Raw genomic sequence first — 23,509 nt, forward strand, 5'->3', positions numbered from 1 at the left:
GAAAAAAAGCTACTTACTAATAAGGGAATATGTGCCATTACCCCTGATTGCTGCCTTTCACTGAGGGAGATATTGACGTGTATTGTGCCTCATGTTTCTAAACAGTATTGCGTAAAATTTTACTCAATAAATAGAATAAATAAACTAAAAAACGTATCCCCCTTACCTCCGTTGGAAGTAACCTAATAGAAGGATCCCGGAGCCAAAATTTGGTGCCCCGTTCGGTGTTGACATGAAAACCATAACTTAAAGGGGCTAGATGCAAGTTAGCCATTTTATACTCACTACTGCCACCTCAGGTCATACGTGTAACTGCACCTTCTATATTAAGCTCGTGCATGACGGCACTTCGGACCCGAATTAACACCTTTTTGAGAGACAGTGCAGGATTTTAGAGGCAGTTGTGGTGAACAGGTCTGAGCTCATTTTACACCTTAGGACATTGTTGGAACATGTAGGGGGAGGAAACTACTTAATTTAAACTTTTTTAAACTCTGTATAGTCCCCTTTAGGATCAAACTAAAGCTGTACGAGCCAAACCTGCTCTCCATTCTACTACACGGCTCAGACACCTGGCAACTGGGAGGAGAAGAGGAAACGTTTTCGGATGCCTTTGGTCAAAACTGTCTGAGAAGACTCACTGGTGTAACCTGAACAGAACCAGGACTATGAACATCAGAGAACAAGCTAGACTGAGATCATTGTTTTTGGCAACAGACACAAAGAGAAAGTGCTATTGGTCACTTTGAAACTCTCTCTCTAAAACCAAAAAAAATCAGGGTAGAAATCTAGGAGTAATCATGGACTCAGACCTGAACTTTAACAGCCACATGAAAGCAATAACACCAGCAGCTTTTTACCATCTGAAAAACATTACCAAGATCAGAGGAATACTGTCAAAACCAGACTTAGAGAGACTTATCCATGAATTTGTCTCCAGCAGGTTAGACGACTGTAACGGCTGCTCACTGTTAGAGCTGCAGAACATCCAGAACGCTGCTGCTCGAGTCCTGACAAGAACCAGGAAATACGAACATATTAGTCCAGTCTCTGCACTGGCTTCCTGTCGCTCAGAGAATAGAATTTAAAACAACTCTGCTTGTGTACCAGTCTCTTCATGGTTTAAAGCACATCTCTGACATGCTATGAACCATCTCGGGCCATGAGAACTTCAGGGAGGGGTCTCCTGGTGGTTCCCAGAGTCAGGACTAAAGCTAAAATCTGGAAGAGTCTTCATGAGGATGTGAGATAAACCTCAACTCTGACAACGTTCAAATCCAGGCTGGAAACAGTTCTTTTTACTCGCACATATGACAAGTGAGAGTATTTTATCTGCACTCTTTGCTTTTTACTGTAATTAATAATGTTGTATGTTTATTCATTTGAAGGACAATGTGCAGTTACATTAAAAAGATGGCTGCACCATTCTAATGTCTATCTGTAGTTCTTTGTTTCATAGATTGATTTGATCTGCTGTCTTGTAATTTTATGCAGCTGTGAAGCACTTTGAATTGTCTTGTGTATGAACTGTGCTTCACAAATAAACTTGCTTTGCCTTAACAGAAGAACATCAGTGAAATTAAATGTCAGCGAAGTTGCTCATGGACAATCGAAAATCAGTATAGCTGATCTTGTGACATGGCAACATAGTCTCTGACCTGGAATGTTCCGCTTTTTATTTGTATGAATAAAATCTAATTCAAATGTTGGTTGTGTAGTTTGGCTAAATGTGCATTTCCAGTGGCTATTACTTAGGTAGAAATAATAGCATTTTTTTAAATGTACAATATCATGCTTTACTCAGGGTCTTTAAAGTGCTTTTAGATACAGTAGCCCTGATATTTGTTGTGGTATAATGGTTAAATGTCTTGAAAATACCCCATACATCATGATATTGTACAATGTAGTGACACAATACAGGGGCAGAGGGTGCAGAACCCAATCGTCTCCTGCTGCAATGAAACTTGATGAACTATGGAGATCAGCAAAAGGGCTGATCTGCAGAGGGAGAGTGAGAAACTTCATGAATTAGTCCGTGTGATGGATATCGGGGTGTGGCGTGGCGTTTTGAATACAGAAGAAGTAACAATGCAGGACTTCAGGTATGTTTTTTATAACATTATTAAGTGGTTAATAAGTTTGACCATATATCGTCCCTTAAAGCAGACTTTGCCCAACAAATATTCAACAAGTATTACATGACTTCTCTCTCATTACTATACCGCTGCAATTTCTTCACACACATAAGCATGCAGTATATGTAGTGTACGTGAGGGACTCAGTAATGATACGACCAGCCACATGTTTATTCACCAAATTGGCTGAGCAAGTGTGAAACGCCTGTGAAAACGTATTGAAGGAAAGAGCATTGACTCACTCTGCATCCATTGCATTTAAAAGCGCACATGGAGATGCATCGATCGGCTGAAGTCTGCTCTCTCTTTGTTGGTGCGTTTCAAAGGGGAAAACTTCAATAATACAACAAAATACTTCTTTGGCTTTAGTAGCAACACGTCGATGCGAGTCCCATGCAGCCCAGGCTTCACCTCTTAAGCTGACAACACTGTTCACTTTGAAGTATCGAAAAATCCATACGTAGAGCAAGGATTTCGAGTCCGGGGAGTCAAAAGGGCACAAAACCTTCGCTCTTTTTAAATTGACACGAACAAATGAGTTCTAAAGGCTGACGGCAAACAACAACGTACAACTCCACACGGAATTGAAACTTCGTGCTGTGAGGTGAAAGCCTTTTACAACCAACTTTTTACCTTTTCCAATGTTAAAGGAGGGGTGAAAAAAAATCATACTTAAATCTTTTAACCCCTTAACTCCCACCTGAACCGAGCACACTTTCTCCAGTTTGGCTTTACCCCAGTCCAAAAGCTTCTGGAAAAAAAAGGTGTGAAAATAGTGACAAAACTGAGACGAAAACAATTATGAAAATGTGAGAAAAAAGTGAGAAAAGTTTGACAAAAAAGTGACGAAAAATTGATGAAAAAGTGGCAAAAATGTCACAAAAATGACAAAAGGAATGACTAAAAAAATGACTAAAAAAGTGACAAAAAATTGACAAAAAATTGACAAAAATGAAAAAAAATGAGACGAAAAAAAGACAAAAAACTGATAGAAAATTGCCAAAAAGTTGACGAAAAAATGATAAGAATGTGACAAAAACTGACAAAAAAAATGAGTTACAAAAATGAGTTGAATACCCAACAAAAAAATGATGGGAAAAAAATCTGATGTTAAGAGGTTAATCATGTTTGTTATCGTGCCAGTAGTTAGCATTGTATGGTATTGGGGAAAAAAGGTGTAGGTACTACTGGCATCGAAAGAATAAAAGAAAAGAAAGAAAAATCATCTTTAGAGACAAGTTTTGATGCCTCTTAGGTCCAGAGACAGCGTCTAAGGAAGCTATTTGGCTGCTTGGGCTCAAATAAATGATACAGATTTAAAGCAGTACTATTTAACTTAATAAATCCTTTTTGTAGTCCCTCTGGGGGAAATACAAGTGTCAATGGGATGACTGGGGGGGTCTTTCATCTCCCCCCGGTGTCTCTACACTTGCAACTTGACTGCCACCGGACTGGAGCAACAATACACACTAATAGAATCATCAAGAAGAAGAAGCTAACAGGCGAATGGGCAAAGCTAACTGCGGGCTAGCGCCACTTAAACAGTATTCCATTGTATGATTGGATGTACAAAATCCCTCTCTCCCTTCACCTTTTCTGTCAGCGTTGTATTTACTCTCACGGACAATTAATAAGTTAAAAGAATAGCAACATGCTACGACACCTGCAGTTGCGCTCATGGCCTCTAGGGGCAAGAGTTACTTAGTACAGCTTTAAAAGAAATAGAATGATTTGTAATAAATTAACATTGTTCTGTTTTGTGATCCGAGACAACTATTTTAGTACAGGTATCAAAAAAGTATTGTTCAGGTATCAGTATCGTAGGCGCTCCAACCTTAAAGAGACTAGATGCAAGTTGGTCATTTTATGCTCACTACTGCCACCTCAGGTCGTGCGCGTAACTGCAGTCTCTATATCAAGCAATCCGAATTCACACATTTTTGAATGACAGTGCAGGACTTTAGAGGTAGTTGTGGTGAACAGGTCTGGGCTCATTCTACACATTAGGACATGGCTGGAACATGTAGGGGGATGAAAACACTACTAAACTCAGTATAGTCCCTTTAAATAATCTGCAGACCAACACAATCCTTACTCAAGTGTATTTTCCCATTTAAAAAGCAATAGCAGGCAGCTCCAAATACAGGATATTCGGACAAGAGAAACAAAAAGTGAAAAAGAGGAGGAGATGGTGAAATACTTTTGTGGAGCAGAGGGAGCTGCGCAGGAGGACGGAGAATGGGGAGGAGCTGACTAGTGCAGGACACCACGCTCTGGAACAGGGACAAACCCAGGAGGCGGTGCAGAGGTGCTGCAGTTCCCCGTCCTCCGAAAACATGCTGCTCAGGCTGGCCCACAGGACTAACCCAACAACTGAACGCAATTTCGTTGTACAATCGAACAATGACAAATAAAGCACTGACTTATTTACTTCAACTGGATCTAAATTGTGTTGTTTTGGTCACATCTACTGCAGCTTAGATTCTGAGGCCCCAATTTTCCAGTGCCTCGGAGCCAAACAACAGAAATCATAACTTTATTAGAGAGAGTTCTGGCGATGAGAATAAGTTTGAAAAATGTGCCTTCGTGCCCCTGAGCCTTTCATCATTTTTGACGGATTGGCTTCACCTGCTGTGAGGGGGCTAATGGCACATAATGATCTTATTCTTTTTTTTCCATTTGAAGCCTCTATGATGCGTTCCCCCTTTGTTCCTAATCTGTCATAATTCTAAAGTAATTTCCTCAACTTTCTCTTTCAACTTTTGTAGCATCAAAGAGACGAGCAGCACGGGGCTTTTTAGGTTTTACTGAGTCACGACAAAAGAGCGTCGCCGCCGTTCTTCTGTTTAGGTAGCATTAAAGTAATTCCTTTGTCTTACAGTAAGTAAACTTTGGGCTTTATCTCTTACAAAGCTTTCATTTCAGTTATGCTTACAGTAATTGTCCCCTTGGCAAAGTTTTGTCTTTGGCATTTTATTCATATTTCAACCTGACATCTGAATCATTAAACGCTGGAAAAATAGAGCCTGTAGGGCAGGGGTGTCGAAATCATTTGGGCCGTGGGCCGAAATTATTATCATTATTATATTGAGCTGTGATTTTAAAATAGTGCTAATTTGGTCAAAAGCCCGGGACTGTATTAATAATGGTTCACACTTGTATTGCGCTTTACAAGCCTGTGTCACACGTTTCTCATAGTACACTGTCGTCATTGTTCACTCACTCCACACTCAATGGTGATAAGCTACTATTGTAGAAGAAGAAGAAGATCTATATTTATATAGCGCCTTTCACAGACATAGTCACAAAGCGCTTTACATGAGACAATTGTACATTCACTCCATACTCGGTGGTCGTAAACTACGTTTGTAGCTTCAGTTTCCTCTGGGGGAGATTGACAGAAGCGCTGTCGCAACTGCACACGTCTGCGCCCACGGTCCCTCTGACACCACCACAGCTTTCTACATGTTTTTAGTGGTAGGGGAAACCTACGCAGACACAAGGAGAACATGCAAACTCCACACAGAAAGGCCCCGTCCCGGTGGGAATCGAACCCTGGACCTTCTAGCTGTGAAGCGAGAGCGCTAACTGCTGCGCTACCGTAGCCACAGTCGACCTGGGGCAGACTGTCAATTTACCATTTGGCTACAATGTGTTGTTTATATCCTGATCTCTCATTATGTCAGTGCCCTCTGCTGGACACGTATGGAAATCTTTCCTTTTTAGTAAATTTAAGCTGCTACCTAGTGGCCGGGGTGAGCATTCTGGCTATGTCCTTCAAAATCCATAACTCCGTACAGGAATGGGTTAGAGACACACTCAGGAATTCATGCTCTACAAGTCGGGAGCTGGATTAAATTGTGGTTACCGCCTTTGCTGTGTCCAATCCCGTCAGACCTTGGAAGCTAAGCAGGGAAGGGCCTGGCAGGACTTGGATGTAACACCAGGAAGCCTAGCGAATGCAGTGCGTGAGTGAGTGAGTGGTGGTGGTCGGAGGGGCCCATGGCGCAGACTGGTTGCCTTGCTTCCGTCAGTCTACCCCAGGGCAGCTGTGGCTACAATAGTATACCACCACCGAGTATGGAGTGAACGAATAGTGAAATGTAAAGCGTCTTTGAGTGTCCAGAAAAAGCGCTATATAAAACCAATGCATTATTATTATTAATGATTTATAGATAAATCATCGAGCGAGACGGATTTGGGCCGCGGGCCGAGACCTGAAATGTCTGCTGTAAAGTTTATGACGTCAAAACTGCAAAGATTTCTGGGATTTTTAAAAGGAAAATACAGTTATCATTCATTTTGCAGCATGTACTATACATTTACCTGGCAGCTAACACAGTAAATCCACTGCCCTCTTCTCTAGTTTTTATTGTTTTAGAGAACAATGGACAATGGCACAATAATATAAAACAACCACAGCTTTCTAATTAGGTGCAGAGCGCACAAAGGTCTTTTTTCACAACATTTTATTTTAATACTTTATCTGCAATATCTGCTTTAACAATATACAACACAAGGGGGGAAAAAAATCATTTTACTGCACTACTAGAAAAGAATACGTTAAATAAGTATTCGTCCTGTAAAGAAATGACTTCCACACCTCCATATCCAACAAAACTGCTCAATTAGATGATAAAATAAATGGTAAAATGTAAGCCTGCACTCAAAGCACTTTACATCAAGGAACCACTCACCCATTCACACTCTCATTCACACACCAATGTCCGCAGACACCGGAGGCAAGGTGGGTGAAGTGTCTTTGCCTAAGGGCACAACGACAAAGTGCACCAGCGTGATTCGAAAAGCTGACCCGTTTCACTTTTTACAACGTTTTGAGATTCTCACTCTATCTGTCAGTGCGTGCAACCCGCGTATAACCAGAACTCCCAGAACAGACCACTTTAAACAGGATTTATGCCCACATTTTTATTTGCAAACTATTCCTCGGGCCTCTCTCAGACAGCATGCCAACCCTAATGTTTAACTGAAGGAGGAATTTAGCGCACTTGACCATGATGTAATAAGAACATATGTTACGACTTGACAACGCAATCCAGTCCCCAGTTGAAGATTAATTCAGTAAAACGACAGTAAACCAAGCAAATGTCCTTCTAATGGGCATAATCCGTTTTGCTCTTTTGCCAAAAGCAGCCGCGGATAAAGTCCTCGGGGCGCATTGTGAATATTCAAGGGCAGGGTTTTGTATTATGCATAAACCTTTGACAAGTACCACACACCTGAGCCACACGCATAGGAGGCAAATTGAGTGTCTTGCCCAAGGACACACGGGTACAGGGCTTCAATGTGTTTAGATACTTTGTTGCTCCAAGTGGCTCCATTCTTCCACAAGATTACATTACCGCGAAAAACATCTCTTCAGCACAGTCTGAGCTGGTCCCTCCTTGTAGCCAGTCACTGAGTTTTCTTGTAAGACATTGCCAGAGTGACTAAAAACTCTGTCAAGTGGTTTAGAGAAAACACATGACAAAGTTGGGCAGTTGTAAGAGCAGATTTTAGTAACGTAATGAAAAGACCTGTCCTGGTTAAAGGGACTGTACAGAGTTTAAAAATGTTAAAATTATGTATTTTCTTCCCCCTACATTTTTCAACAATGTCCTAAGGCAGGGGTAGGCAAGTTTGCTCGGTCGAGGGCCGACATTCTTTGCCAAAAGTTAACCTTAAAATGCCAGTGCTGTGCTTAATATATGACCTATTTTGGTGTTCTGTTTGGAAATGTTTAAGTATTCAACAGTATTTCTCACATTTTTTAGAGTACTTAACCCCTTAAGCGGACATATTTTCTCCAGTTCGACATTTCCCAAATCTAAAAAGCTTCTTGGAAAAAAAAAAGCATCAAAGGATCGACAAAAAAGTGATGAAAAAGCAACAGAATGCAACAAACATGCATAAAAAAAAAAGTGACAAACGCAACAAAAAAGTGAAGACAACGCGGCGGCAACGTGAGGAAAAATCGTAGATCAATTTTGATGGTCTTAGCTTTCAAATGAGGCGATACTCCATAGGCTGTAAGCTCCAATCGAGAGGCTTTTTAGATTTGGGTAAAGCCAAACTGGAGAAAATGTGCTCGGTTAAGACAGGGGTTAAGGGGTTTTAAACTCTACTGGTTAAAGTACCTCCGATTTGTGTAAAGTTATTTCTCAAAATCCTCTTGAGGGCCAATGGTTCTATGCTAGAGGGCCGGATTTGGCCCCCGGGCCTAACGTTGCCTACCCCTGTCCTAAGGTGTGGAATGAGCCCAGACATATTCACCACAACTGCCTCTAAAATCCTGCTCTGTCACTCAAAAAGGTGTTAATTCGGGTCTGAAGTGCCGTCATGCACGAGCTTAATATAGAAGCTGCAGTTACACGTATGGCCTGAGGTGGCAGTAGTGAGCATAAAATGGCTAACTTGCATCTAGCCCCTTTAAGGCGGGAAACTGCAGGAGAATAGGAAAAATCATGTATACAGAGAAATGTGAAACTGTAGATTACTGACATGAATATGAGGATAAAATGTTTTTTTTTTTTTTGATGTTTTCATGTAAAATAGTAGCACCTCTGTGTATTACTTTCTTAAAATATATTTCACATATAAAGAGAAAAAAAGTGTGTGTGGCTGGCCAGGTTAATAAAATAGGGCGTACTAAAGGGGCGACAGTTGGCAGAGCGAGTCGTCTCATGATCAGAATGTCAGGGGTTTGAATCCCAGCTCCTAAAGAGGCACACTGTCGTTGTGTCCTTGGGCAAGACACTTCACCCACCTTGCCTCCAGTATCTGCGTACATTGGTGTTTGAATGAGAGAGTGAATGGGTGACTGGTTGCTTACTGTAAAGCTCTTTGGGCTTGATAAAGGTAGGAAAGTGCTATATAAGATGAGACCATTTACTATGCAGAGATCTAATATAAATATGGGGCCAGGGTGGTTTTATTTTGGGATATTTTGTTCAATTTTCTAATGGGCTAGTGGAGAACACAGTAGAATAACATTTAAATGATTTTTTCCCTTGTTTTCTTTTGGTTCACGCTCAATAAAACAGGCTGAAAAATCCTTCTGAAAGTCTGGATAATTGGTGTCTGTCCGTACTACTAAAGTGGAGGTATTGCAAGAGTAAAAACATATATTTTGGAAAGAACAGGCTCTAAAGTTTTGACCGTATTTGGATGATTTAAGGCAAACATAATTCATTTGAACATAGCATTAGCAGGTTGAGAGCTTTACAATGGTACTGGACGAGGGAATCAGTAAAATATTGTGAACTTTTAGTAATTTCAGGAAAAAATCCATTGCTGCATTGTGTAACTTTGGTCATTTTTTAACTTTGACAAAACAATCTCAAAAGTGACCACTGCAATAAAAAAAAAGAAACTGCTATATTCATCATCTGCTACATGAAAAACAAATGACCATAATATGTAATTAAACCAATTAACAATGTGTCGTTTTAGACATTAGCCATTTTCATTTATTTCATGCTAATAGAGCATGAGATTTTCGCAGCAGGTCGTCCGGAATAGCTGTCAGCATGCTGGATTTTTCACACAAACAAAATCGCGCATAGCTCCCTCCAAATACTTCCGGTCTTGAAGCAATGGGCTGTACTTAACGTTGAATATGTAGCTTCATCCTTTTGAGAGGGAGACCGAGGAAGAGGCCGCTGTGGCAGAACAAAGTGAGGACATTTTAATGAGTGTACAGTAGTGGCGAGCGTATTTTTTTATCGTCTGAATCCCACAGGAGTCCGAGCTGCCAAAGCCTTCTGTGCTAGTTTGCCATGTGTCTCCATCTCCAGCACTGCAGCACAAAGATACAGTGTGCTGGGTCTGCAGGCGCTTCACACCTCCCACTAATCGTTTGATCAAATCTCAGTAACAATATCTGAGCGGATCAGGCCTGGATGGTCTCAGGAAGGAGCCTGTATGGTATGGTATGGTATGGTATGGTATGGTATGGCTTTATTGTCCCTCGATGTGAAAATAACACCAACAAAGTCCAAACTGTAATAAAATTGTCTATTCATTTTGTAATAAAGCTGCATTCTGTCATAAACTGCTCCAACCCATGATACATTTTGCCACATTACACTGTAAATTGTAATAAGTAAAGTGTACTTGGTAGAAGCTGGGAAATGCATCATTTGCATTAATAAAGTTTCATTATCTTACTTGGTAGAATTGGCCGTTTCCAGTGTTTTTTTCCACTCCATTTGAAGAGACATGTCTGGTTTTCAAATTCAAATACTAGTTCTGCATTTACACAGTTAGAGTGCAGTACAAACCAACTGGAGTGCTCCATATCACCACCTGGTGTCCTGGCATGGTATAGCGCGAAAACAGACCTCAGTTTATTTGTCCAGTGCTTGTCAATGACCTTTCCAAGCGTGGTGTCTAATCAGGCTCTATACTATGTTTAAGATAGTGAGACACATTTTTGAGAAAAAACAAGTAATATTTAAAATGTATATCCATGTATGTAGCAAGTTACTAAATTACGAGGTCACACCAAATGCCACTTTTACAGAGATTGCCGCCGCATAAAAACATTTAAATAGTACGCCATTTTATCCTGGACAGCAGCACACAGAGTTTCAGATGGTTTTAAACCACTAATATACAATAGGCCAGGATGAATGATGTGTGTGCGTGAATGAATGGTGGTCAGAAGGATGGTGCTGATGTGTGCAGTCAGTCTACCCCAGGGGAAACTTAATACGTATCTTATTATCCCCTACACTGAGTGAAGCGCTTGGTGACTTGTGTCATGTGAAAAGTGCTATAGAAATAAGCTTCCAGTCCAAAAGTCAAAATTACATTAGATTACACTAAAATGGAAAAAAAAATTGGACTGAGCTGCATCACTGTGTGGCACAGCGCAAGCACTGTGTCCTGACACAGGAGCCTCCAGCGCATCGGGAGATCAGCAGAGAAGATCTGCGGAGCCCCTCTCCCCTCCATTAAAGAGACTTTATGGAATTTAAAAATGTTAAAAGTAAGTATTTTCCTCCCCCTACATGTTCCAGCCATGTCCTAAAGTGTAGAATGAGCCCAGACCTGTTCACCACAACTGCCTCTAAAATCCTGCACTGTCACTCAAAAAGTTGTTACTTCAGGTCCGAAGTGCCGTCATGCATGAGCTTAATATAGAACCTGCAGTTACGCATAAGACCTGAGGTGGCAGTAGTGAGTATAACATGGCCAAATTGCATCTCTCTTAAAGCACATGTACTCCACCCGTCTCACCTGCAAAGCCTTCAGAATCACCACCCTACAAACCCATCACATCTTTCAGGGAGGAGACTGTGGAATCCACGGGCCAGGTCCAGTCGACTGAAGAACACTTTCACCCACCAAGCTGCACTTTCTCCCTTCCCTGCCGTCCCTGTTCTCCCAACCCTCACTCCTCACACCCCGCTCCACAACAAGGACAAGTTAGTGATCATTTCAATTCACTGACACATGAATCGACTGATCATTTTTTTGAATCACTGCGTAAAGCCTTCTCCAGCACATCCCAAACATTCTCAATGGGATTAAGATCTGGCCAATCCATGTGGGAAAATGACATCTCACCCTCCCTGAACTACTCTTTCACAATGTGAGCTCTCTGGGCACATAGTGTTCCTGAACCCAGACCTGACCGACAGCAGCGACCCCAGATCAGAACACTTCGTTAAATCCAGGTAGTGACTTATTTTTCGGGGTCAGGCAGTGTATCTACAGTCTATCAGCACCGAAAAGTTGCTTCAGCGTTTAGTTCGGCGTTAATAGGCTATAAAAGCAATCGCCTCCCACCTGTTTGAACCACCACATCACGGGGTCGGATCATGATTTGATGTTGCGTCACCGTATCGCACTGATATACATCACAACAACCGGCAGTGAATAGCCGTCGACGGTGGCCATCCATTACCAAGAAGAAGGTGAACCACTTTGTCCTCAGATTCTCCCGATTTGGTCTAATTTGATTCAACTTCTCTCGCAAACCGTGTCACGTAGAATATCATCGAACCAATTATTCCGTGGAGCGAAGTGCTTTGTGTAATACAGTGTGAATGCCGCCGCGGTCCCCAATTACATTTAGCGCCGTGTCCCGTTTGGAGATGAGCGTTGAATAATGAACAGGCTCACCCACATAACATGCCCAGGGGAACGGCGGGGCTTTAAAACCAATGTAATTATCTCATGCACGCTTCCAGACCACAATTAAGGTCCCGAAATACAAACTGTGGACAAATCTAATGAATGCACGGCTTGTGGATAATCAGTTAAAAAAAAAAAAAAGAAGAAGTTTGCAATGAAACTTTTTTTCTCTGTGGCTGTCAAATTAAAATATTAACATGGGGATTCAGAGTCTATTTTGGACTGTGTTTCAACATTCCTACAGTTCAGCTCATTAGGGTTTAAAAAGTGTTGCAACTAGAAGGGTGTCAAAAGCAGAGTTCGTTTGGCAGTGGGTGATAACAAATGCAAGTTACATGGGTCTATTCTGCTGTTGGCATCTTTTTAGACCTTTGTGTTAATTGGCATACAAAACGAACCAACTCTAATATAATGATCTATAAAAAACAAATACTTTGCTAGCGTAACTAACTTCAACATTTTACCAGATATTTGTCTTTAGTTTCTTGCTTCTAATGGCAATATGACAAAATGATCCTGTTAAATCAGATCAGACCAATTATTTTAAAGGGGCTAGATGCAAGTTAGCCATTTTATACTCACAACTGCCACCTCAGGTCATACGTGTAACTGCACCTTCTATATTAAAGGGGGGGTGTTATGCAAAATTGACCTTTTCAAGCTTTACATCATGTTATTATGTCATTCCCTCATTAAAAACATGCCTGAAGTGTTGCCTTGGCACATTCACGTATTTTTGAGTAATCTGTAAAAACTCTGATGGCGGCCATTTTAGGGATAGGTTTGCCTGAGTCCTCCTAGGAACGCCCCCACCTCCTGGAGACGCCTCCGAGCTTTCGTCACCAGCCGAGTAACCAACCACTGCTCCTCAGCAGAACCCCCTCCCCACTGATGCCACAGACAGTGTGGAGGGGGCGTGTCGGAAAGGGTCAGAGGTTCTTAAAGAGACAGAGGCCTATTTCAAGACATTCACTACAGCCATTTTGAGAGAGCAATTTTATACAAGGCAGTTTTTCATGCCTTTACAGACCAACAGAAGGTTTTGTCATCATTGTAGTGTGCTATAGACTGGTGCTATGTGATTGAAAAAAAAGCATAATACCCCCTCTTTAAGCTCGTGCATGACGGCACTTCGGACCCAAAGTAACACGTTTTTAGTGACAGTGCAGGATTTTAGAGGCAGTTGTGGTGAACAGGTCTGGGCTCATTCTACACTTTAGGACATTGTTGGAACATGTAAGGGGAGGAAAATACATAATTTTGACATTTTTAAACTCTGTATAGTCCCTTTCAGGATGGCCATGCTAGAAGACAAACCAATTGCATATCTTTCCTTGTAGAGTTGAATAAAACTTGTTGTTTTGCAAAAGGGCGCAACAATGAATCAAAACTGCTTTTACAAAAAGAGCAAAAGTGACATAAAAATTCAGGATTGTTGATGAAAAAACAGCTTTGTTTAGAAAGTAAGGGAACAGTTTAGGTACCCCGGATCAATATTTCTAATAATGTGAATGGACCTTTGCTCATTTCGACCAAAAATATCTATTTTAACAGGGCTCGAAATTGCGACCATTTTAGGCTTACTCGCATGTTTGCCAGTGTTAATGCGCTGGTCCACCTTAAAGGAACAGGCCACCGTTTTTCCATACTGAAATATGTTATTACCTGAGCTTAGACGAGTTGATGCGTACCTGTCTGGTCTTTGTGTGTGCCCTCAGTCACGCAAAACGCCCAAAGATGTTGTTAATATTTGGCCTCTCCCAATGTATTCCTATAGCTCCAAACAGGGGTGAAGTTGGAAGCTAGCACGCTCTTCCACTGGCACGCAACTGTTAATCCTGGGGGCAGATCCATCATCCTTTGGGTTTGTATTGCAGCCAGTGGCACAGGGAACAATTTTAGGTAGAACGAAGAGCGGATTCAATTAATTTCGTACAAATAAGATAAGATAATCCTCCATTGATCTCACAATGGAGAAATTCACTTATTAAATCAGCTCTCAAGAAACACTCAGGGCGTGCAAAAAAAAAAAGACAGGAAATGTGCAATCAATTAAATAGTAAATAAAGGCATCTTTTATACAATGTATGCAAATAAAAAAAGTTAATAGCAGATACGGAAAACTGATACTTAACATCATAGCGTGTAAGTTACAAAGCAGATAGCTTCTACAACTGGGTAATGATCGTAAACACCGCTTAAAATCCACTACAGATTAGATCAAGAGGTGCAGTCTGAAGGTTTTACCGTGGCCTTCACTGTCTCCTGACCTGAATATCTTTGAAGCCTGTGGATAAACCTCCAAAGAGCAGACTGCCCAGAAATCTCTGAGTTTGGGAAGATTTTTTGTTTGGAAGAAATGACTAAAATCCCTTAAACTAGAACTGAAAGACTCTTGGCTGCCTAGATACGGCATTACATTAACCCCTTAACTCCCACCTGAACCGAGCACATTTTCTCTAGTTTGGCTTTACCCGAGTCCAAAAGCTTCTGGAAAAAAGCTGTGAAAATAGCAACAAAACTGAGACGAAAACAATGATGGAAATGTGACAAAAAAGTGAGAAAACATTGATGAAAAAGTGGCAAAAATGTCACAAAAATGTCACAAGAAAATGACAAAAATTGGACAAATTAATGACAAAAAATGACAAAAATGTGACAAACAAAATGACAAAAATGTGATAAAAATTTGACAAAAACTTACAAAAAAATGACAAAAAAATGACAAAAATGTGTCAAAAATGTGATAAAAAAAATAGATGAAAAAATTACAAAAATGTGACAAAAAATGACAATAAAATAACAAAAAAGTTACAAAAATGAGTTGAATATCCAACAAAAAAATGATGGGAAAAAAATCTGATGACGTGAAGAAAAAGATCCTCTCGGTTCAGGTGGGAGTTAAGAGATTAATATTATTGTGAAAATGTAAATGATGGAATTAAAACCTGATTTTTCTTTATTACTCACTGATTGATCCAGGGTGCCTGAACTTACGCTACCCACTGTATTCAAACGGCTGCAATACGCAAACGGGAAGAAAACTGTAATTGTTTCGGTCGTTCAATGTCCTTTACAAACATCTCTCATGAAATGCAAATCCAAAAAGCCTGAAGCGACAGTGGACACGTGTCGCACATACTGTATCATGGTGTGTATTTGGGGATAGTTACCAGAGGTTGACTAGAAATATGTGTTCGATCTCCTGGAGGATCTCCAGCTCTCTGAAGACGTTCCGGACCTCGTCTCGCTCGATGCACTGCTGCTTGTTCATGTACTTCATGGCGTACATCTTCTCCGTGTCCCTCTTCTGAACTATGCAGACCTGTGGAAGCACAGAGGAGAGACGTGTGAGAAATCGATTGTATTATAGACTAGAGCTGGGCGATTTCCCTCTCCCAAAAAACTCAATTTACGATTGGATTCAGAAACAACTCCAAAGGTGGTAGAGAATGACCGAGCCAAGATCCTGTGGGACTTCCAGATACAGACGGACAAAATGGTAATGGCGAACCAACCGGACATTGTGGTGGTGGACAAAGAGCAGAGGAAAGCCGTTGTGGTCGACATAGCAATACCAAAGCAATTTCAACATCAGGAAGAAGGAACACGAGAAACTAGAGACATACCAGGGGCTCAGAGAAGAGCTGGAGAAAACCTGGAGGGTGAAGGCATCAGTGGTGCCCGTGGTCGTTGGGGCACTCGGGCCAGTGACCCCCAAACTGGAGGAGTGGCTCCAGCACAGGACATACAGTACATCAGACATCTCAGTCCAGAAAAGTGCAATTCTAGGAACTTCAAAGATACTGTGCAGAACCCTCAAGCTCCCAGGCCTCTGGTAGAGGACCCGAGCTTGGAGGACAAAGAGAACGCCCGCGGAGGGTGAGGAAGAGTCTTTTTTTATTTTTTATCTTAAACATTTGTATTTATTTTTTTAAATATGAATCGATTTGACCTACCAATTAAATCTAAAATTCAAATCAAATAGATTTTTTTCCCCAGTCCTGTTGTAGACCACAAGATGGGGTGTAGACAAATTGGTAGAAGTGCAACGCGTGGATATATCCAGTTTGTACACATCGCAAGACTCTTCTCCAAGTTTAGAATAGAGACTGTTTTAATCATGTGTTTTCCTCTTCTGGGTTAGTCTTTCTTTAGAGGCTCAAGTCATGTCAAAGGATCTATTTCAGGGTTAATACAGGTAGTAGCAAGTCAGATGTACAAAGAGCTACATGTTTAGAGCTTATATGCATTTGTATCCTTTCCAGTACACAGAGGAATGATGTAAAAAATGAATATTCAAATCGGACACAATGGGAGACTTTTGAGCAAATATTGTGTCAAACTGACAGGAAGTTTATGAGAATTTGAGCAAAACCTGCAACTAAGTTATTTTATTTATGTTTTTGATTAACTTCTGGTATAGAAAAAATAGTTTTAATGCATATTGGAATTAAATGAACACTCTTTAATGACATTTAAGGCCTTCATTTCACTTTAAGAGTGAGAAGCTGCAGCTCTTGTGTGATGCTCCCGTCTGCAGTGGTCAGTATCCAGAGTGGTCCAGAGTGGTCCAGTGTCGTCCCGTGGGGATGAGCACACGGTGCGCATGTGGAGGAGAGGACGGCCGATGTTTGCAGCACTCAGTCCAAATGGATAGTGTAAAAAAAAAAAAGAAAAAAATAAAGAAAAGAAAAACCTGCTCCAAATGGCAGTGGCTTTGGGAGTTTGCAGACTTTCCTTTAATCTCCACAACAAGCATATTCCCCTCTGAAGCCAGATGCACTGAAAGAACCTCTGGCAACTTTAAAAGCCTGACTGGGTAAAACTATGCATCTTTTTCATGTCCGGGAAAATTAATATAAATAAGGTATAGCAGCTCCAAATAGGAATAATTAGGGCCAGTCCAATGGGGGTATCTTCAACAATTAAACAAAGAGCTTTTAACTATAATGCCAGGCACATGTTCCCTCGTAAAAAACAGACCTGGAGTAATATTCACTTTATTCACACAGTTATGAGTAAACATTTTTACTTTAGTCGTTTTTTCTTCTACCCCTGAAGTGCTATGACTTGCATTTCATGGATTTTGTTTCATAATAGATGGAAACTGGAAGTGTCCACTGCATTTTTAAATAGGTAAAGCATCAACAAAACCGTCATGAGGAATTCTGTACTTAAACTGCATTCATGTATGGCACCAGTGATTTTATTTTATCATTAGAGGAAGAAAAAAAAGACAGTTTGTATCAGCTTTAAATGATAAAGCCCAACACACTATAAAGTGTAATAAAGTGTCTTTTCCACATACAGAACAAACATCATCGCAAGATTGTCAAAATGGGATTTCTCGGAGAGCTTCTTGGATTTAAAGTCTTTGTTTAGAGTTTACATGGCTAACTGGATTAAAAAGCCAACGCGTCTCAGCTCAGGCCTCCCTCAGGGCCGTCTCGAGATGTCTGTCTGAGACCATCTTTTTGCAGGAGACGTCATTTTAAAGCAGTACTAAGTAAGTTGTTTACCTCAATAAGTCCTTTTCGTAGTCCCTCTGGGGATAATACAAGTGTCAATGGGATGATAGGAGGGTCTTTCATCTCCCCCACGGTGTCTCTGACCAGAAAACCACAATTGCAACTTCGCTGCCACCGGGTAGGAGTCACCAATGCACACTAATGGAAATACGAAGAAGAAGCTAACAGGCTAACGGGCAAAGCTAACTGTGGGCTAGCGCCACTTAAACAGTATTTACAGCCAAGTTTGAGTGAAAAAATGTATAACCATTTTGTAATTGGATGTACAATATCCCTCTCTCTCCCTTTGTCTTTTCTGTCAGTGTAGTATTTACATTCACAGACAATTAATGAGTAAAAAAAACGTAACTGACGACACCTGCAGTGCCGCTTATGGCCTCTAGGGGCATGAGTTACTTAGTACTGCTTTAACCCCTTAATTCCCACCTGAACTGAGCACATTTTCTCCAGTTTGGTTTTACCCCAGTCCAAAAGCTTCTGGAAAAAAGCTGTGAAAATAGCAACAAAACTGAGACGAAAAAACTATGATGGAAATGTGACAAAAAAGTGAGAAAACATTGACAAAAAAGTGACTAAAAATTGATGAAAAAGTGACAAAAATGTCACAAAAATATCACAAGAAATTGATAAGAAATTGACAAAAAATTGACGAAAAATGACAAAAATGTGACAAAAAAAATGTCAAAAATTTGACAAAAAAATGACAAAAAATGTGACAAAAAATGACAAAATGTGACACAAATGTGACACAAATGTGACAAAAAATTGATGAAAAAAAGGACGAAAATGTAATCAAAATTTGACAAAAAATGACAAAAAAAATATGATATCAAATAAACGAAAAAATGACAAAAATGTGACGAAAAATTACAAAGAAATGACAAAAAAGTTACAAAAATGAGTTGAATACCCAACAAAAAAATGATGGAAAAAAAATATCTGATGACGTGAGGAAAAAGATCCTCTCGGTTCAGGCGGGAGTTAAGAGGTTAAGTTTAAAAAAAAATGAAAAATTAAAGCTGAGGCGCCCAAATGTAGGTTTATAAGTCACAAAATAGCATGCCGTCCACTTCGAGGCTGTGTTGTCAGTAGGGTTGCAATGGGGAGGTAAATTCTGCTCGGAAATTTGGGGAATTTAAAGAAACTTAAAACTGTCAAAATGTTTAAAAAACATAATAATAATAATAATAACAATTGGTGAACTCTAAGCTATCCATTCATTACGTTTTTGAACCATAAAACATGCACTTGAGTGACAGACTGTATAAGAAGAGGCTCCATATTATAACACCACTTTCCTAAACCTACATTCTGCTTAACTCTCTTTCTAATAAGTGGTGGAGACAAACGACAAAGTTTTATATCATGATTTTGTGTGATTGGTGAAACTCACCTGCGTCTACCTCAGACCATGACAGACTGACCAATCCTGTATGAGGAGTGGGCGGGGCCTATTTCTGACTCAGAGCTGCATTAAAAACATAACTGTACTATTGCACAGCTGTAATACAATGATGAATATATGTAAGATGGTTGAGTCTATTATTCTATCCCTCTTCTTTGTTTTGGACACACCCTAAAACACTGTCCTCTTCAAACCCTGGCGCTCAGACATGGCAGAGATGGTTTCTTTGAGACTTTTTTATCTCTGCTCTGATAGATATTTCAGTATATGCTTCAGTTTATATCTGTCTGTAAAGAAGCAGCCTTCAGTGGAGGTAATCCCCTGCTCTGCTTGTTCCCATTAATTCCCATATATTCCCATTAATTGCCATAGAAAATGTGCCACGCTGAAACAAAATCATCAGTCGTACTTAGAATACAGTACAATCTTAGCATAGAGTTAAAATTAATATCGTCGACTTGTAGAATGTGATGTTTATGCCCACCCGACACCACAGTAGAAGTTCTTGTTTCTTCCTGTCCGATAAAGGGACATAATCTCATACAATCTCAAAAAGGCAATTTACCTGCAAACTAACTGAAGAGGAACACCTTTAACTTTTGGTGTGATGAATTAGCTCAAAGCACAAATTCACATAAAGTGTTTTGAAGCAGCCTGCAGAGACAGCCTCTCGTGTTGATGAATGCATTGGTCGGGGGTTGATCTCACCGCTTCCTAATGACACTCTGTTGGCTCTAATGGACTCTCAGTGTTTACGGACAAACTAATAGCCTCATTATTTATTCATGGAGGTCGCGGTTCTGTCGGAAATAACTGTGAAAGGTCAAGCTGTCGACGCGGCTCTGAAGAGGTCAGTCATTACAGTAGCATTATGGGAAGGACACGCTTTTTACGCACATTATGAATCAGCCGGGCTTACGTTGTGGTATGGTTTCTGTCCATGTTCCACAGCAAACAGGGTTAGTTTTAGTTTTGTCTTTTCGTTCTTTGAAGGGGCTAAAAAAAAAAAATCTGAGGAGTTCCATGTAATACTGTGCCAACGTAGCCAGTCGATTCGTAGGTGGGTGATGTTTTTGACAAGACTGTTTGAACTGTTTGTTTGAATGTGAGGAAATCAGGACCAAACCTTGATTATTGCAAAAGCTGTTCTTCAATATAGTTCATACACTACCTTGTGCTGCAAGTTGGAAACTCACACATTATTTTTGTGACATTGCAAACAATTAACAACTGTTTGTAAAGTTGTGCAGTTCCCACTAATTATCTAAATCTGTACTTCGAGTGGTCGGGCTTTACATTTGCCGACAACAAGCACTTTTTGATTTGATTTGATTTATTTGAGCAATTATTTACATTATTTACATTAATATATTTACATTCATGTCACATGAAGCCAAAGAAAAAATAATAAGTTAAAGGGAGTAGGCCGAAGCAAGAAAGCTTATATGTGCCTACCCCATATTCAAGATACTATTATGCGCTTCAGGATTTTTTGTAAGAGAATACAAACGGTAGAAATATATTATATATAATATTTATATATAATAAATTTCACATTGCTTGCAAATAAGTTCATATGCATCATTTTCTTTTTTTTTCTTTCTCTCATATATGGGCATACTCACACAACTCTGTGAGTTTACCCATCAATGATATGTTGTTGCATATTTCAATAGTACAATTGTTGATTAGCAGTGCTGATAATTAGAAGCTTTTAGATGTCACAGGTTGAAAATCTGATGGGACTTAGTGTGGAAATTATTTTTATCATTACCTATATAAAAAACAGTCACCATTCTATTGATTTACTTATTGATTAAGTATTAGTGTTTTTGATATATATATATATATATATATATATATATATATATATATGTATATCGACCGAGCCAAGATCCTGTGGGACTTCCAGATACAGACGGACAAAATGGTAATGGCGAACCAACCGGACATTGTGGTGGTGGACAAAGAGCAGAGGAAAGCCGTTGTGATCGACATAGCAATACCAAGCGACTTCAACATCAGGAAAAAGGAACACAAGAAACTAGAGAAATACCAGGGGCTCAGAGAAGAGCTGGAGAAAACCTGGAGGGTGAAGGCATCAGTGGTGCCCGTGGTCGTTGGGGCACTCGGGGCAGTGACCCCCAAACTGGAGGAGTGGCTCCAGCAGATCCCAGGAAATACATCAGACATCTCGGTCCAGAAAAGTGCAGTTCTAGGAACAGCAAAGATACTGCGCAGAACCCTCAAGCTCCCAGGCCTCTGGTAGAGGACCCGAGCAGGAGGAAAAAGAGAGACCGCCCGCGGAGGGTGAGGAAGAGTTTTTTTTTTTTTTTTATATATATACATATATATCGCTAGCCACATAGCATAACTGCCTAACTCATTTTTGTTTTGATTTTGGAAAACATGTAAAAAGACGTTTTATAGGAAACACATTGTTTTTCTCTTATTGCCATTTTAACAATACAAAATGACAGTTATGCTATGTGGCTAACGATATACACACACATACATCACCAGCACACATATTTCTTATACATATTATCATCATTACCTTAGTAACAATGATAGTAATAGCATTCTGAAAAACATCATTTCTAAATTTTCATGTTTTGACGACAGGATGGTGCCAGAAAATAACAAGGGGCTTCTACACACTTGAAAAAACAAGTAACGCTTTGAAACCCTCATTATTCGTAACGCGCTGTTGCGTCGGGCATCAAGTCTCCGAGGGGCATCACACTGTGGCCATTGTGATCGAATAGCATTATACAGTAGCCTATTTGCGGCACTGTTTTATTAATGCAGCTGAGAAAAAACTGCCTGAATTCAATGAGAATGATGAGAAAGAAGAGTTTAAAAAAGTATCGTAACAATAATAATAATACATCAAACTTGTATACCGCTTTTTTTGGACACTCAAAGACGCGTTACATGAGGGATAAAACAAAACAAAAAAAGGGTTTAAGGAAAAGCTAGTTTGAACAGGTGGGTTTTGAGTACTGATTTGAAGGTTGGTAGTGAGTCCGAGTTTCTAATGGGCTGTGGGAGTGAGTTCCAGAGGGTGGGGGCGGCGAAGGCGAAGGCGAAGGCTCGGTCCCCCAAGGTCCGGCGGTTAGTGCGGGGGAGTGAGGCGGTGGGTGGGTCGGTGTTGTTGCAGGAGCTCGGTGAGGTAGGGCGGGGGGTTATGGAGATATATGTAGGTGAGGAGGAGGAGCTTGTATTGAATACGATATTGAACAGGGAGCCAGTGGAGCTGCTGGAGGTATGACTGATGATACAACGCAGGTAGGTGCATTATGCGACTTTTTATGCAAAAAATTATGTTGATATTTGTGCATATTTGACCTTGTTGTGCCCCAGTGGCTGTATGAGTGGTTAGCATGGCGCCTTTACTTCTGACCACAGTGGTTTCTACTACGCTCAAGGATCAATAGTTGTGTAGGTTTTCTAGCTAGAGTGTCCGCCAGCAATGAACACCTTCCAAACAATTGATCCTGAAGCATCCTAGAGACCACTGTGATGGAAAGTAAAGGCGCTAGGCTGATCACTCGTACAGCCACTGGGTCACAACAAGGTCAAATATGCACAAACATACAAAAATGCATAATGCACCTTTAAGTTCAGATGCCCGGACAACCCCTCCTGGAACAGCCACCTTAACGTGGTGGAGGGGTTTGAGCAACCGAATGATCCTGGGAGCTCTGTTGTCTGGGGCTTCGTGCCCTTGGTAGGGTCTTCTATGGCAAACAGGTCCTAAGTGACGGGTCAGACAAAGCCCAGTTTAGAAGCCCCTTATGAGAGACCAACAGGCCCGGTTAGACCCATGAGGCCATCCTTTTGTGGATCCACCACCTGCAGAAGGAGCCATGGGGGCTGGTGCAATGGATGGATGGATGGATGGATGGATGGATGCCCGGACAAAGCTTTTGCATCATGTATGTCCTCTAGTTCCTGGGCTCGCAGCGGCAAGTGAAAGAGGAAAGAGGGGAAGGCACAGAAAGAAGCCTGACTTGAAGTACGCAGGGGGCGGAGCAGAGAAACTCAGGTTCTTTCTGGGGGCACAAAATATTAAACTGTTTTTTTTGTATGCTTAGTGTAGTTTAGTTATAGTGTTTAATTTTACCCCTTCTCCCCAGGATGCACCATCAAACATTTCTGCTTGGGGCACCAAAGAGGATAAGATGATGAGGCAGTGTGGCTATGGCAATTTAGTTACACAAGCTTTATGTACGATCACCAACAACCTATATTTATTTGAAGCCCAGATTAGAAAATGTCTCCTTATTCCT

General features: G+C 40.7%; 1 protein-coding gene across 1 annotated transcript in view; it reads right to left on the reverse strand.

Moving 5' to 3' along the window:
• The window catches only part of stk32c (serine/threonine kinase 32C), a 278,520-nt gene that overhangs the window by 84,860 nt on the left and 170,151 nt on the right, over positions 1–23,509 (reverse strand). The window contains exon 3 of the mRNA XM_079560592.1: positions 15,452–15,603. Within this exon, the coding sequence (XP_079416718.1) occupies positions 15,452–15,603 (152 nt within the window). The remainder of the gene's footprint in view (positions 1–15,451; positions 15,604–23,509) is intronic.

This window comes from Gobius niger (assembly GCF_951799975.1).
Source record: "Gobius niger genome assembly, chromosome: 7".
In the NCBI taxonomy this organism is placed as follows: domain Eukaryota; kingdom Metazoa; phylum Chordata; class Actinopteri; order Gobiiformes; family Gobiidae; genus Gobius; species Gobius niger.